Genomic DNA, 16,247 nt, shown 5'->3' on the forward strand with positions numbered 1-16,247 from the left:
TTTTTTGCCTCTTATTGACCTGACAAAGGAATCAGCAATTTTTAGTAAGAAATATTTGGACTTTTATTTTATGGTTGAGATGGGGTCTCACTCTCACACAGGCTGGAGTGCAGTGGCACGATCTCAACTCACTGCAGCCCCCACCTCCTGAGCTCAAGTGAACCTTCCACCTCAGCCTGTGAGTAGCTGAGACCACAAGCATGCCCAGCTAATTTTTTGTATTTTTGTTAGAGATAGGGTTTCATCATGTTGCCCACGGTGACCTAGAATTAGCTCAAGCAATCTGCCCACGTCAGTCTCCCAAAGTTCTGGAACTACAGGTGTGAGCCTCCGTGCCCAGCCTTTATTTTTATATTTTTAGAGACAGGGTCTTGCTCTGTCACCAAGGCTGGAATGCCCTAGTGCCACCATAGCTTACTGCAGCCTGAACCTCCTGGCCTCAAGCAGTCCTGCTACTATGCTAGGCTAATTTTGTTTTTGTTTGTATTTTCAATCTTTTGTAGACGTAGGGTCTTGCTTTGTTGCCCAGGCTGGTCTCGAACTCCTGGCTTCAAGCAGTCCTCCCGCTTTGGCCTCCCAAAATGCTGGGATCACAGGTGCAAGCCACTGCTCCCAGCCTATTTTCTTAAATGCCATTTCGAGATCAAATGAGAGCTCAGCAGTAAATTTAAGGTTAAAGGGAGACGGGATGTTGATGAATGGAGATGATTACGAGTTCAGTAGGGCAAATAAGAAACTGTTGTCTCTATGCACCATTCTACTCCACTTCATCCCAGAGGTTACTGGAAACCATATTATCTTATTCAGTAATGCAAAAATGCCTCACTCCATCTAAATAAATAGCCTTTAGAGGTTTTGATATGATACTCTATTGGAACTATAACAATATGTTAAAATTTAATACATAGTTGATATCTTTTTTGTATTTGTTTTGATCAGAAAGTGGAGATAATGGTTGCTAAAGTTTTGGGGACTCCTGATAACATTCCAAGAAAGTGTGTGAAGCTAAATCACCTACTGACAATTACTATTTAATCTCCCTTTCTTCATAGCACATTGTTCTAAGTGATGCTGGTCTGGCATCCTACTACATGCAAGATGAGAAGGCAGGCCAAACCTTAAAGGATGCTGGCTCTGAAGTCTTTTAGGTCTCTTCAGCTACTAGGCCCCAAGTTGGCCACGGGACAGCAAAGAACAGGACTGGATTTCATCAGCAGCAGACTTGAGGCACATCACCAGGAACCAGTAACAATGGAAATAGAAGTCAAAGATCATAGAATTTCTAACATTATTTTAAACCATGGGACCAAATAGGGTAGTTTGCTGTCTATGTGACTTTTCTGATTTTTAAAATATGGGCATGACTCTTTTTAAAAGATTGTTATTATATGAGTAAATTTTAGAAAACTGACTGTTGTATTTATTGTTTGTCAGTACGAGGATGTCGACCAGGAAAGATTGTGCAGATGACTGAAGCAGAAGTTCGGGGTTTATGTATCAAGTCTCGGGAGATCTTTCTCAGCCAGCCTATTCTTTTGGAATTGGAAGCACCACTGAAAATTTGTGGTATGTAAATGGGTAAAGTTGCAGAAAACTCTTTTGAATCCTGTTTTTTCTCCCATGTTTACATTGAAGATGATCTAGAGAAAACATTTCCTGAAAATTTTGTATAAAACAGATCAGTAGGCTTTACTAAATAAAAGTGTATGAAAATTGAAATCTTTATACCAATGACAAGTTACAGACAAGAAGAAAGTGCTTGCTATATTTACAACAGATAAAAGGAGTTCTGTTTATAATATATAAAGAGTTCTTAGAAATAAATAAGAGAACGACATTGCAATATAAAAATAATGAGGAAGATCTTAGAAGAAATTCAAATGGCCAATAAACACCACAGGGTCCTCAGCCTCTCTAGTAATCAGTGATGTGCAATTTAAAACAAGTCTCCAAATCTAGTCAGATTACAAAAAAATACCAAAGATTAAACAAGGATGTCAAGAAAATGGCATTTTAGTACACTGGTTAGGAAAAAATAGGTATAAAATTTAGGGGGTCTATGTGGTAATATCTGTGGTCTTTAACTTTGATGTTAAATTTATTTTGAAGATTATACTACTTTATAACTTGTATTCTTTTAAGTTTTACAAGTAGCTTTTTAACAGTCCATTGTACAGTGCTCAGCACGTAAGAGATACTAGCTAAGTAAATATTTGTTGAATGGATCAGCTAGTGTAGAATTTCACACCTTCAAAGTAAGAGGTAGTAGTTCAGGGGGAATGATCAGTCCCTTGTTTAAACTTAAATGAAGCAAATGTAATTACTTAGAGGTGATCTCAAAATGATTAGAATTATTCTTTGAAGGTGTTCTTTAAAATGTAGAAATACCTTGAAGGTAATAGAAGTTATTTGTACAACATATTTCTAAAATTTTACTATTTGTCTCCATATTTGGCATTAAAAAGTGACCTAACTTAAACTGCCAGATAATAAGATTGTTTTAGTTATCTATTGTTGTATAATAAATCATTCCAAAACTTTGCGGCTTACAGCAACATTAATTTACCATCTCACAATTTCTATGGGTCAGGAATTCAGGATCAGCTTAGTGGGTCCTCTGGCTCTGGGTCTCTCACAAGGCTCCAATTAAGGCGTGATCACGGGCTGCAGTCATCTGAAGGTTGAACTGTGAAAGGATTCAGTTCCTTATAGGCTGATGGACTGAGAGCCTCAGTTTCAAATGAGCTGTTGACCAGAGGCCTCCCTCAGTTCTTTGCTACATGGGATGCTTCATTAGACAGCTGGTTTCATCAGCAAGCGTGAAAGAAAGTGAGAGTGCCGTCAAGATGAAAGTCACAGTCTTTCGTAACTTAATCTTGGAAGTGACAGCCCATCTCACTTTTGCTGGTTAGAAGTAAGTTACTAAATACAGCCCATACTCAAGGGCAGGGGAGGATTACACAGGATGTGAACATTGGAAATTATTTCACAGAAACTGCTTATAACAGTAACCAATTTTTGTAAAACTGAGTTTTTCTCTTTTTAGGAGATATTCATGGACAGTATACAGATTTACTGAGATTATTTGAATATGGAGGTTTCCCACCAGAAGCCAACTACCTTTTCTTAGGAGATTATGTGGACAGAGGAAAGCAGTCTTTGGAAACCATTTGTTTGCTGTTGGCTTATAAAATAAAATATCCAGAGAACTTCTTTCTCTTAAGAGGAAACCATGAGTGTGCTAGCATCAATCGCATTTATGGATTCTATGATGAATGTAAGTGAAAATAAAGACTTAGAAAAGTAATTCTTGGAAAGATTGCCAAATAATTTTCTGGTTCAGAAGAGTTCCTTTGATTCAGAGTTTTTTCAAAATAAGATCTATCAGGCATAGGCCAGGAAGAGGAACCTGAAACTGGGAAACATTACTGATTAAATTGGTTCCTTCAGATCTCCTTGGTCATGTTTCAGATTGACTGCAGCTTACTTGGCTGAAGAGGCTCTTTTAAAATTAGTTTATCTAGTAAACCATCCAGGTGAAACAGAAGTCTGTGGCTTTTGGTTTTCTAGTGTCCATTAAGGTGTTAGCTCTCAACATTCTTGTGGTATGACAGAAGCTCTTATTAGTCCTGTGTCGCAAGAATCATTGAGAAGTTCTGTGAAACTATTTAAAAGTCAAAGTTTAATATTATTTGAATGTAAATCTGTGTCTATAAACCTTGAAAGACAAAGATACTGAATACTCTGGGGTATCCTTATTTTTATTCTCTTTTTCATTAGTAGGAAATCACCAATTTGGTTTTGTGTAGTAGTGTTTCCAAGTATTATTATTAAAATACCCTACTAGATTCGTATGTGGTCTTTTGGTTTTATTAGATAAGAGTACAAAAGTATATGTTTGGTTAATTATAACTTAGAATAAATTATAATTATTTTCAAATTATTTTTATTGCTGTTTTCCCTATTAGAATCTACTTTTGCTTTTTTTTTCATCCTTCATTATGTTAAAGACCTATTCAAACTCCTGTCTTACCAATTTATATAAAGATTTGACAAAGTTTGAGGGTATATGTGCCAGGCAGTATTGTGAACACTGTGCATGAAGCAGTGCACAATACAGATGATCTCTGTTCTCATGGAGCTTACATTCTAATAGGAATGATTCTGTATTTGATTTTGTATTGTATTTTTATTTCCGAGATGTGCTGTATGGTTTGAATTACTTAAATCAGACTAGAATAGAGAAAGTGGGTTTGAGTACATCAGACTACAACATTCTTCCTAAAGCTACGTCAGAGATGGAGGTATATTTTTAAAGGATAAAAGAAAGGCAAGAATGTCCTTGGGGTTAGAAATGACATCAAATAAAATAATGTATGGGAGAGCAACTTGTAAACAGTACTTTGAGTTATATACTTATAAAGGAGCAGGTTGTGGCATAAAAGCACAGGAAGTTGGTACTTATGTCTTTCATCTCTTCCCTAGGTTAGTAGTTGTGCCTTATTACCAAGTTCAGGAAAATCGAATGACTCTAAAAAGGTGAACATACACTTGAGGTTGTCTTTGTTGTAGCTTTTTATGCTAGGCTACAGGAAAATTATAGTCTTTGTCCCTCTATTTATACTTGCTATGGTGCCAAGTTGTAATTCACACAAAAGAGAATACCAGTTAAACACTTGGAAATTTTCCTTCCTTGGCAGTAAGTTTATACTGTGTTTCTCAATGCACTTTTAAATGGACAGTTTCCAGAGGCACCCTTTCACTTTTGCTTGCTTGTTTGGCTAGTTCGCACATTGGAGAGGAAGAAATGAACTAGGAGCCTATTAGACTGTTTAAAAGTTGCTATATTATAGTGATCTTAAAATACAGGTTGTTTGATGCATTTCATAAAACCCTTAGCAAAATCTTTGGGTTTTTTAAAGTGTTAGATTTGATTGGTTTATTTAAGTTGTCAGAAATTGTATGTGTTTGTGATGTACAACATGATGTTTTGAACATCATGAGACGATCTGATCTTCCTGCCTATAACCATTGCAGAATGGTTAAATCTAGCTGATTTAACATATGCATTATCTCAAAATGTTAACACTTATAATTTAGCATTTTGCAAAGATACAATGTAGTGTTGACTGTAGTCACTATGTTATACAATAGATCTTCTGTATTTATTCCTCCTACCCAACTGATACTTTGTATTCTTTGACCAACATCTTCCCATCCCACCCTTACCCCCAGCACAATCTTTGAAGTCTTGTAACTTTATTGAAAGTATTGAATGTTTATTATATTAGTTGCCTTTTAAAAAGTATGTAAATAACATTTATGCATTATAGAAAAAGTTCTGTATAGATAAATATGAAGAAAAAAATGAAATCATTCATAATGCTGTGGCTTTGAGATAACTAATGAGAACAGTTTTAGATTTTTTAATTTATTCTAACTATTCTTTTTATAGGCAAACGAAGATTTAATATTAAATTGTGGAAGACCTTCACTGATTGTTTTAACTGTCTGCCTATAGCAGCCATTGTGGATGAGAAGATCTTCTGTTGTCATGGAGGTAGACTAGCAAATTTGCCTTACAGATTTTTCTTATTCTTTTATTATTCAGAAAATACCTACAATAATTAGACTGTGGGAAAACAAAGCTTGTGTGAAAACTGAGGTGATTTAAAACTGTTTTAAACATGGCTAAAACCTCGTTTAATAATCATAAATTTATTTATAAATGAAAATGTAATGCTTTAAATATAGTTTCACGTATAAAGAGGATAACTAGAGTTGTTGGAGAAAGTCTCCTTTGCCTCGAGTTTTGACAGAAAGACACCTCTGCTATTTAGTAGTAAAAAATGAGAGGATTGTTATCTTCCTGCCTGTGTAGAAATCTTTCAACAGAATCCAAATAAAATTGAGTTTAATATTCATATATATGGGGAATTCTAGGCTTCATATAGTATGTCTGCTTTAGCCTTAATAATAAAATAATTTTTGGTAGATTGGAAGTTACTTCGGCTTATGAAATAAGCTTGAAGTTTATTTTGAAAGTTTATTTGAAAAATTAATGTGTACGTCCAACACCTGGTTAGATGCCATGAAAATATGTAGATAGTTTGTGATCTGACCACCTTGAAGAGTTAACCTATTGCTAAGATATATTTATGAAACAGATAATAGAGTAATAGAAGGTATTTAATATGTCAGTACTTACTAAGACAGTAATTATGAGAAGTCAGGAAGAGGAAAGATAGACTGGACACATGTGTGAGGCATGAGAAGTGAAAAGGACTTGAGACACTCTTTGTTGTCTAGTGATAGGGTATGTTTAAGAACTGGCCTGACTAGAATGTCAAGTATATATGCTGGAAAATGATGCGATCAGATTATGGAGATTTGAATATTAAGCAAAGGAGTTTGTTGAATGATTTAATAACCATATTGGGTTTTTGCACAGGGAAGTAATTTAATGGAAATAGTGTAAGAAAATTAGTTTTTCATCAATATACGGGAAGAATTAAAGTGGAAAAAACGCTGAAAAGATAGATGCACTTGCCTAGGCCTGAGGTAATCAATGGTTTATTCTCTGGCAGAACATAACTCACTATATTACTTGAAATATGTTTTCCAGTAGATATTAAACATGTAATGAATTTTAGTTCTTGTACATTAGTTTAGCTAAGGATAGAAATGTAGCAGTATGGATATGAATGTTCACCTTTATTCCTTGTGATCATACTTGGATTGCCTACCAGAGAGAAATAATAGCTTATATTTATGTACAACTTTAAAGATTGCAAATTATTTTTATGAACTTTTCCTGTTAATCCTTCTGATCAATAGTTTATGACTTCATGAAAATAATGAACATGTTGGAGTAGGATTCCAAAAGAAGGTCTTAGGGAACCAAGTGAGACATTTGAACTTGGAAGTGAAAATGTTTAAGATCAGTGGTAAGAAGTGGCAAAAGTGGTAGGAAGGGTTGCAGTTAATTATGTTCCTTTGAAGGCAGGGAATAGTTGGAAAAAAGAATGGTGGGCTTTTTTCCTTGCAAAGTCTTTTGAAATATAAAAGGAGTTTCATTTCCCTGGTAGGGAAAAATGGAAAAAACAACATAACTATAATGTTCTAGTGTATCAATGTGGGATTCATAATAACTCTATGTTGACCTTTAAGACACTAAAAGGAATACTTTAAGTATTTTTAAGAATCTGAACAGCAGCTCTTGAATTCCAGGGGTGGGGGGAAGTATTTTTAATTTCACAAAGTGAATCTATTTTGAATAAATGCGTTTTATTCAGTGACTATTAAAATATTAAAATGTTTAGCTATCAGGACTATGTCTCGTCTTTTTATTTATAGGATTGTCACCAGACCTGCAATCTATGGAGCAGATTCGGAGAATTATGAGACCTACTGATGTCCCTGATACAGGTAAGTATAGAGAGAAGTTTAATTAATTGTTTTGTGTGAAGTTTTGGCATATTTGAACCTGATTATATTCAATGGAAGTAGGATTGATATATGTAATAAATAACAGAACTCTTTATAGTCAATAAGCTAACTACAGATTATTTACAGTAATACAAAATTTTTTACTTTGCACTAATCCTCAAAATGCAGAACCTTTTATTTATAATCATATGGTTCTATCACATTTAGTTGATTACAAAAAAGATCTTGGTAGTGATTCCTCATATTTTCCTATTTTTCTGCATTTTATTCATATTGGCATTGGTTATGCTTTTCAAAAACTTGTTAAATTAGCCAAAAAATTTTTCAATTAAAATAATCTGTTCTTTGCTTCTTAGACAGAGATAAAACTACTTTCTTTTCAATTGTCTAGTAGCTTTTTATTCTTTTCTGTATCCTCTATTTCAGATTTTTAGAGCCTTTTTCAAGGGGGTGTGGGAAGGATTTTACTCTGTTGCCCAGTCTGGCCTTGAATTCCTAGGCTCAAGCAATCCTCCTGCCTCATCCTCCTGAGTAGCTGGGACTCCAGGCGTGTGCTAAGCCTGCTTTAATTTTTAGAGCTCTTAGGCTCTAGATACCTGTGAACAGTTCTGTAAAAATTAGATTTGAAAATCTGTGGGAAGGCAGGGAGCAGTGGCTCACACCTGTAATCCCAGCACTTTGGGAGGCTGAGGCGGGTGGATAACCTGAGGTCAAGAGTTTGAGACCAGCCTGGCCAACATGACAAAACCCTGTCTCTACTAAAAATACAAAAATTCGCTGGGCATGATGGTGCGTGCCTGTGGTCCTAGCTACTCGAACGGCTGAGGCACGAGAATCGCTTGAACCCGGGAGGCGAAGGGTGCAGTGAGCCGAGATCCACACCACTGCACTCCAGCTTGGGCAACAGAGTGAAACTGTCTCAAAAATAAAAAAAAGAAAGAAAGAAAAAATAACAGCAAAAAATGCTACTTGGGACAATGCATCAACCATTATAAATGGTATAGATCCTCAGATGTCAGTAGCCATGTAATACACTGTATGTTATAATAAATTGTATTATGAGCTTTTTTATATAACACAACTTGTGTTATTTTTTAAAGTATACATTTTATCATAATTATAGAATACATTTGACTAAACCTAATAGAAACTAGTATTTAAACGACATCTTACTTAAAATGTTGTTTTTAGCCCGGTGCACTAGCTCATGCTTGTAATTGCAGCACTTCGGGAGGCTGAGGCAGAAAGATCACTTAAGACCAGGAGTCAAGACCAGCCCGGGCAACATAACACCCATCTCCACCAAACAAAAAAAACAAAAAAAAAAATCTTTTTTTTTTAAATTAGCCAGGTATGGTGACGCCCCAACTACCCGGGAGGCTTAGGGAGGAGGATCACTTGAGCCTCGGAAGTTGAGGATGCAGTGAGCTGTGATTGTGCCCCTGCATTCTGGCCTGGGTGACAGAGCAAGACCCTGTCTTAGAAAAACACCTAAAGTGTTATTTTTAAAATAAGGTATATAAATATGTATTAGTAGTCATTCTTCAGAATTTCTGTTTATAGTTCAGATATAAATTTTGATTGTTATATTCTAGGCTTCCATTTTGAGCTATTTTATTTATTTTAGCATATTTTAATGAGAAGTTGTTGAGATGCTGAAAATGGTTACTTTAATCTTTGATAGTGTCTGCAACCTTTAGAAATTTAATTTATAAATTAATATATTATTTGAAACAGTAGCCTAGTTGATTGTGATACTAGTTCATTAAACGATGAATCTTGACTCTGAAATTCTTATCTTGATTCTGTTAAGGTTAAAGAATTTCAGATTATTGTTGCTATCATTGATTTTTTTAATGCATCCAGAATATTGTGTTTCCTAAACCTAATTTTATACAGTTTTATTGTCACACTGAAATTAGTGTTTTTTGTTGTTGTTGTTTTTGAGATGGAGCCTCCCCCTGTTGCCCAGGCTGGAGTGCAGTGGCACAACCTTGGCTCACTGCAACCTCCGCCTCCTGGGTTCAAGCGATTTTCATGCCTCAGCCTCCTTAGTAGCTGGGACTATAGGCGCACACCACCATGCCTGGCTAGTGTTTTTGTATTTTTAGTAGAGATGGGGTTTCACTATATTAGCCAGCCTGGTCTCAAACTCCTGACCTCGTGATCTGCCCTCATCAACCTCGCGAAGTACTGGGATTATAGACATGAGCCACTGCGCCTGGCCAATTATAGATTCTTAATACCTTAGCTTTCTACTCACTGCTTCATCTCTGGAAACAGGCTGGAAAATGTGAGAGCGTTATTAAGCACTGGGTGGGTGTGTATTTTTCAAGAGTCAGCATCAATCAGAAGGGGCGTACAAATTGAGATTGACTATTCCAGTGGATTTTGTGTGCTAGTGAATTTCTTAGAATGTCATAGAGGGAGCTTGGGACATAATAGCAATAGAAATTAAGAGTACATTGCCACTAATTCTGCAAATGGTTTTATAATTCCTCTATCAAGATATGATGTAACTGAAAATGAAGATGCCGTTTCCTCCTAAACCATACTATGATTTTTATGGATTCTTTAAAATTTTTAAAACTGACTTACTCTTTAAAAAATATTTTCTCTTAGCCACTGTAATTCTTAGAAAATCACTTACTATCACCATCTTCACATTCACCCTTCTTTTAATATCACTGCAATTGGACTTTTACCTACTCTCTTACCCTCAATCACCAAGAACCTGCTTTCATTAAAGTCTAATGATCTAATTGTAAGTGGCACATTTTTTATCTTTGTCCTATCTACTTGTTCATGGCACGTTTCCTACTTTTAGGCGGTTCTGTCCCTTTTAAGGATAACCTTTACTGTACTAATCCCTTTGTCGAGATCATCCCTTCCCAATATTTATGCTCATTCTCCCTCATCTGCCTGCCTATTAAATGTTTGAATTCCTCAGAATTAATTTACTGATATTCTCACTTTGTATTCCCGAGGTGGTCTGGGTCCCTCCTTAAGATACCTGCTACCATTAATATGATGACAATACCCAGATAAATATTTTTAACTGACCTTTCCAAGGCCCCAAACATTACTAAAGTCAAGGATCTGATCCAATTTTGTTCTTCCACACTAAAAAAAAAAAAAAAAAAAAAAAAAAAAACATCTTCAGGGCCTCAGTAGAAAATGTTTTTTTCCCTCAAGTGATCTGTACGTTGAATACAATTCCATTGAAATCACAATTGAGTTTTTTATGGAATTAAGCAAATTGTTTTTAGCATTTATGTGGAAGAACAAAGGATCCAAAAGTAATCAAGACAATCCTGAAGGAAAAAAAAAAAAAAGGATACTACTCCTACCAAATATAAAGACTTGTTAAAAGCTCTAGTCTGCTATTGGCTCAGGGATAAGTAGACTAACGGAATAGACCGTGGTGCTCAGAAACAGTGGAACTATAAAGAAAGAATGAACTATTGAGGAAATACCGCTGGGTTCATTCATTATTCATATGGAGAAACTGTACACAAAGGATGAACAGCCATTTCCATATATTGTTGTTGTAAGTGTACCATACACATATTTCCTATACATGGAAAGGGTTGGAGAGTTCTACCTTAAGAGGCTGTGGAAGATTATGTTTGTATGGTTGCTTTACCAAAAGTGTAAGTTAAATAGGCTGGAATATTTGGGCAAGTGATTGTCATTGTTTAGTAAAAGGTAAGAGGGTAGGAGAGGAACTGAAATGTGATGTAGTTGTGCTATGTTCTATGACTCTATAAGTTTTTTTCTTAATTGCTGTATTTCTGTCCTTTAAAGGTTTGCTCTGTGATTTGCTGTGGTCTGATCCAGATAAGGATGTGCAAGGCTGGGGAGAAAATGATCGTGGTGTTTCCTTTACTTTTGGAGCTGATGTAGTCAGTAAATTTCTGAATCGTCATGATTTAGATTTGATTTGTCGAGCTCATCAGGTATGAAATATAATACTCTTAATTTCTTTTTTCTTTTTTCTTTTTTTTTAGAGTCTCGTTCAGTTGCTCAGGCTGGAGTACAGTGGCGTGATCTCTGCTCACTGCAACCTCCAACTCCCAGATTCAAGCAATTCTCGTGCCTCAGCCTCCCAAGTAGCTGGGACTATAGGCATGTGCCACCATACTTGGACTCTTAAACACTTACTATTTGTTAACTTCACATAAGCCCTCTTATTTTGTTTTTGAGGAAATGTATCAAAGAAAGCTAAATGACTTGTACAAGGAAAGCAGTAGGAGAGGCGGCAAAGCCACTTCTTGGATCTCACACTTAACAATCTAATGATTTGTTAACCTTTTATCACCCTAAAAGAAGGAAACATTTTAAAACATTTTGGGGCTGGGCATGGTGGCTCACATCTATAATCCCAGCACTTTGGCAGGCTGAGGTGGGAGGATTACTTAAGCACAGGAATTTGAGACCAGCCTGGGCAACAAAATGAGATCCCATCTCTACAAAAAGTCAAAAATTTAGCTGGGTGTGGTGGTGTGTACCTGTGGTCCCAGCTACATGCGGGGCTGAGGTGGGAAGATTGCTTGAGCCTAGGTGGTGAAGGCTGCAGTGAGCCATGTTTATGCCGCTGCACTCCAGCCTGGGTAAGAGCAAGACCCAGTCTCCAAAAAAAAAAAAAAAAAATGTATTTTTGTAGTATACAGCAACCCTAACAAAAATTTTCAGTGCTTCTTAGAAGCTTTGTAGACATGATTTAGATTTTTTTTTTTTTTTTTTTTTTAGACGGAGTCTCACTCTGTCACCCAGGCTGGAGTATAGTGGCATAATCTCTGCTTACTGCAACCTCCACCTCTCAGACTCAAGTGGTTCTCCTGCCTCAGCCTCTGGAGCAGCTGGGCTTACAAGCACACACCACCATGCCCGGCTAATTTTTGTATTTTTAGTAGAGACAGGGTTTCACCATGTTGGCCAGGCTGTTTCCAAAACTCCTGAGCTCAAGGGATCTGTCCTCCTTGGCCTCCCAGAGTGCTGGAATTACCAGCATGAGTGTGAACCACCGTGCCCAGCCCGATTTTTTTATGGTCTTTGTATATAATGGTGATTTTGATGAGAACAAACCACACTGTTAAAAGGCATATTTGAGACCCTTGAAGAATTTGATTCTGACCAAGTGTGGTGGTGGCTCACGCCTGTAATCCCAGTACTTTGTGAGGCTGAGGTAGGTGTCATTTGAGCCCCAGGAGTTGGAGACCAGCCTGAGCAACATGGCAAAACCCCATCTCTACGTAAGATACAAAAATTAGCTGGGTGTCATGGCGTGCACCTGTAGTCCCAGCTTACTTGGGGGGCTGAGGCAGAAGAATTGCTTGAGCTCAGGAGCCGGAGGTTGCAGTGAGTGGAGATCGCACCATTTCACTCTAGCCTGGGCAATGGGAGTGAAAGCCAGTCTCAAAGAAAATTTGATTATAGACTCAGTAATAGGGATCAATTATTTTATTTAATTTTTGAAATTCTTTATTTTTTGTTTGAGACTGAGCCTCACTGTGTCTCCCAGGCTGGAGTACAGTGGCACAATCTCGGCTCACTACAATCTCCGCCTCCCAGGTTCAAAGGACTCTCTTGCCTCAGCCTCCCAAGTAGCTGAGATTTCCAGTGTGAGCCACTGCGCCCAGCTGGTATCAGTTATTTTAGCTGTGTGATAAACGTTATTGTTATATAAGAAGATTGTATTTTTCCAGGAATGCATACTCAAGTGTGTAGAGGTAAAATGACATGCCTGGGATTTGCTTTAAAATCATACCAGCAGAAAGAAAAGGGGAGGGGGAAGATAAATGAAACTAGTGTAGCAAAATCCTGATAAGTATTGAATCAGGGTGATGAGTTAATGGGAGTTAATTGAAATCTTCTTGATCTACTTTTGTGTATATTTAAATTTTTCATTATAAAAACATTTATACAGTTTAGGGTTTTTGGTTGTCTTTTATGTCCTCCACTACTAGATTGCATACGGTCTAAGGAAGGGATTACGACTTGTTTTTGAATTTCGATTGCTTTGTACAGTGGCTGACATTGTAGCATATTGTATAATGCACACATAGTGTTGAATAAATTAACTAATAAAAGCATATTTAATTAAGTATATGCTATCCCGCAGTACTTCCCTTTTTTTCTGGGGCTTTACTCCCTGTGACACTTTACTACTGCCGTTTTTTATCCTAAGTGATAAAAATGACTGGCTTTTCATTCTTTGCATATTATATATTACATGTTAGCAGGATTTCTTGATGGTTCCATTGAAATGAGGTCATGTTCCCACATCCATTGCTTTTGGCAAAGTAGTTTTTTAAATCAGTAAAATTGTGTGTATGATTTTGATAAATATGCCTTCTGTTAGATAATAGGGCAGAATTGCTAAGTTTCCCAACTAAAATGACCCGTGATAATCAGTTTTTTTCGGCCATAGGTCTTTAGTCAGTGGTCTTTTCAGAAATAAATGACAATTTTTAAAAATCAGGTTACTGAACTATACTGGTTTGCTTGGTCTTGTCTTTTCCTTTTGTGTTATTTTCAAATATTATCTCCAAAATTCTACAAATATCCCCTTTTTAATGAAAGATGAACAAGTAAAGTAAGCAAACTAAAAAACCAAGAACTAAAAACATGGAGTTCATGACCAGCCTGGGCAACATGGCAAAACCTGAAACCCCATCTCTCCAAAAAAATACAAAAAACCTAGCCAGGCATGGCGGCACACACCTGTGGTCTCAGCTACTCGGGAGGCTGAGGTGGGAAGATCACTTGAGCCCCAAGAAGTCATGACTGCAGTGAGCCAAGATCATGCCACTGCACTCCAGCCTAGGCAACAGAGCGAGACCTTGCCTCCACACACACATATACACAGAAACAACCAAAAACATGAGTGCCATGTGCTATGTTGAGCAGGGGTTACAGGGTTTAGATAAGGAGGCTATGCTCTTAGGAGAAAAGGTTAATAATCTAAATTGTACCATAAGGTAATTTCAACAGAAGCATGTTCCTAGTACTGAGGTAGGAGTTATTTTAATAAGTAAATGTCTTTGTAATTGCTTTTTTGTATTAGCAAGTGCTGTAGGATAATTTTGCCAATTAAAGGATATCTAAAATAGATTTAAAAGTAATCTTGCCTACTGTAAATAAATATAAAATGTTTACATATTATTGCTTACCTCAGATTTGTAGAACTGAGAGACAAACTGTTTAAATTACTCAGAAATTGACAGCTGGTTCTAGAAATGGTAATTCATCAAAGCTGGGCACTGTGGCTTACGCCTGTAATCCCAGCACTTTTGGTTGGCCGAGGCAGTCAGATGACCTGAGGTCAGGCGTTCAAAACCAGTCTGGCCAACATGATGAAACCTTGTCTCTACGAAAAATACAAAACCTCACCAGGTTTAGTGGTGGGTGCCTGTAATCCCCGCTATTTGGGAGGCTGAGGCAAGAGAATGGCTTAAATCTGGGAGCAGATGTTGCAGTAAGCTGCGATCATTGCCACTACATTCTAGACTGGGTGACAGAGCAAGATTCCATCTCAAAAAATAAAAATACAGCGTTGGCAGTTAATTTAAGGAACATGATCTGTGTAAATTAAACTCAGCTTAGTAATGTTTTCAATGCATAGCCATATAACAATGATAGATATTTTTAAAGCAAAGCAAAGCTCTCTGCAAAGTCTTCCATTGTCTAGTTGTTGCTCATTTAATTAAGCTTTCTGTACTGTAGTTGGATTATAATGCCCTCATCAAAGTAGTACTTGGTATCCCTCCCGAAAAATGTAGATTAATTAAAATAAATTTAAAACTTAAAAAAAAAAAATAAAAGTACTTAGTGTCCCAGCTCCCTGTACTCATTATACCTATTAGCATATTTTATTTTTGGTTCGTGGGGAGCCTTGGAAATGGCATGATTTTTAAGCTTTGAGGAGTGATGAATTTATTATTCCAATTAAGATTAATTGTTGCCATTATAGAAAGGGCACACCAATTTTAATGTTCATGTTTAAGAATAAAAATTGCAACTTCCAAAACAAAACAGGGTCGTTTTTTGGGGAGTGGGGCACAAGTCTTAAGCCACATTAATCTTAATTAGTATAGATGATTCAGAATTACCTACCACTAAATGTTTTTCTTCTGATATTTCCTTTGACAGGTGGTGGAAGATGGATATGAATTTTTTGCTAAACGACAATTGGTTACCCTGTTTTCAGCCCCAAATTATTGTGGCGAGTTTGATAATGCTGGTGGAATGATGAGTGTGGATGAAACTTTGATGTGTTCCTTTCAGGTAAGATGTAAATATAAATTTATAAGAACTAGAAATCTAATAAAAACTATTATCAGAATTCCTTTTAAATTTGTGAACTTTCCTTGAGCAAGTTTTCAAAGTCATTTTAATTCAGAAGTGATTACCACTCACTCATTAGCTATTTCTATTTTCAGTCACAAAGTTTACAGCATTTTTGGTATATATCAAATATGACCATTTTAGGGAACCTAAGTTATGTCAATCATTCTTGATTCAGATGTTTAAATGATTAAATTCCTCTATGACCTGTTGAATAGTGGCTTACTAAAAGAATGTGAACACTATGAATAGTTTAGGCTTTTGTTTTCTTTTGCAAAGTAAATGGGTGGAACAGATACTCGAAAAGAGAATTACAAACTCAGATGAAAATGAAGTAGAATAGTTTCCTAAGAAAAAAAACTTTCAGAATAATTTAAACTACCCATTTGTGTCATAGGGACATTTGGGGTTTTTTTGATAATGCTCTGATTCTTTTTTTTTTTTTTTTT

The 16,247-nt window shown here is 36.3% G+C and overlaps 1 protein-coding gene across 1 annotated transcript in view; it reads left to right on the top strand.

Moving 5' to 3' along the window:
• The window catches only part of PPP1CB (protein phosphatase 1 catalytic subunit beta), a 50,860-nt gene that overhangs the window by 23,093 nt on the left and 11,520 nt on the right, over positions 1-16,247 (top strand). Inside the window, exons 3-8 of the mRNA XM_017545651.1 lie at positions 1,435-1,566; positions 3,047-3,277; positions 5,456-5,560; positions 7,357-7,428; positions 11,257-11,408; positions 15,604-15,738. Coding sequence (XP_017401140.1) covers positions 1,435-1,566; positions 3,047-3,277; positions 5,456-5,560; positions 7,357-7,428; positions 11,257-11,408; positions 15,604-15,738 — 827 coding nt within the window. The remainder of the gene's footprint in view (positions 1-1,434; positions 1,567-3,046; positions 3,278-5,455; positions 5,561-7,356; positions 7,429-11,256; positions 11,409-15,603; positions 15,739-16,247) is intronic.

Source organism: Cebus imitator, unplaced genomic scaffold (genome assembly GCF_001604975.1).
Source record: "Cebus imitator isolate Cc_AM_T3 unplaced genomic scaffold, Cebus_imitator-1.0 Scaffold180, whole genome shotgun sequence".
Taxonomy (NCBI): domain Eukaryota; kingdom Metazoa; phylum Chordata; class Mammalia; order Primates; family Cebidae; genus Cebus; species Cebus imitator.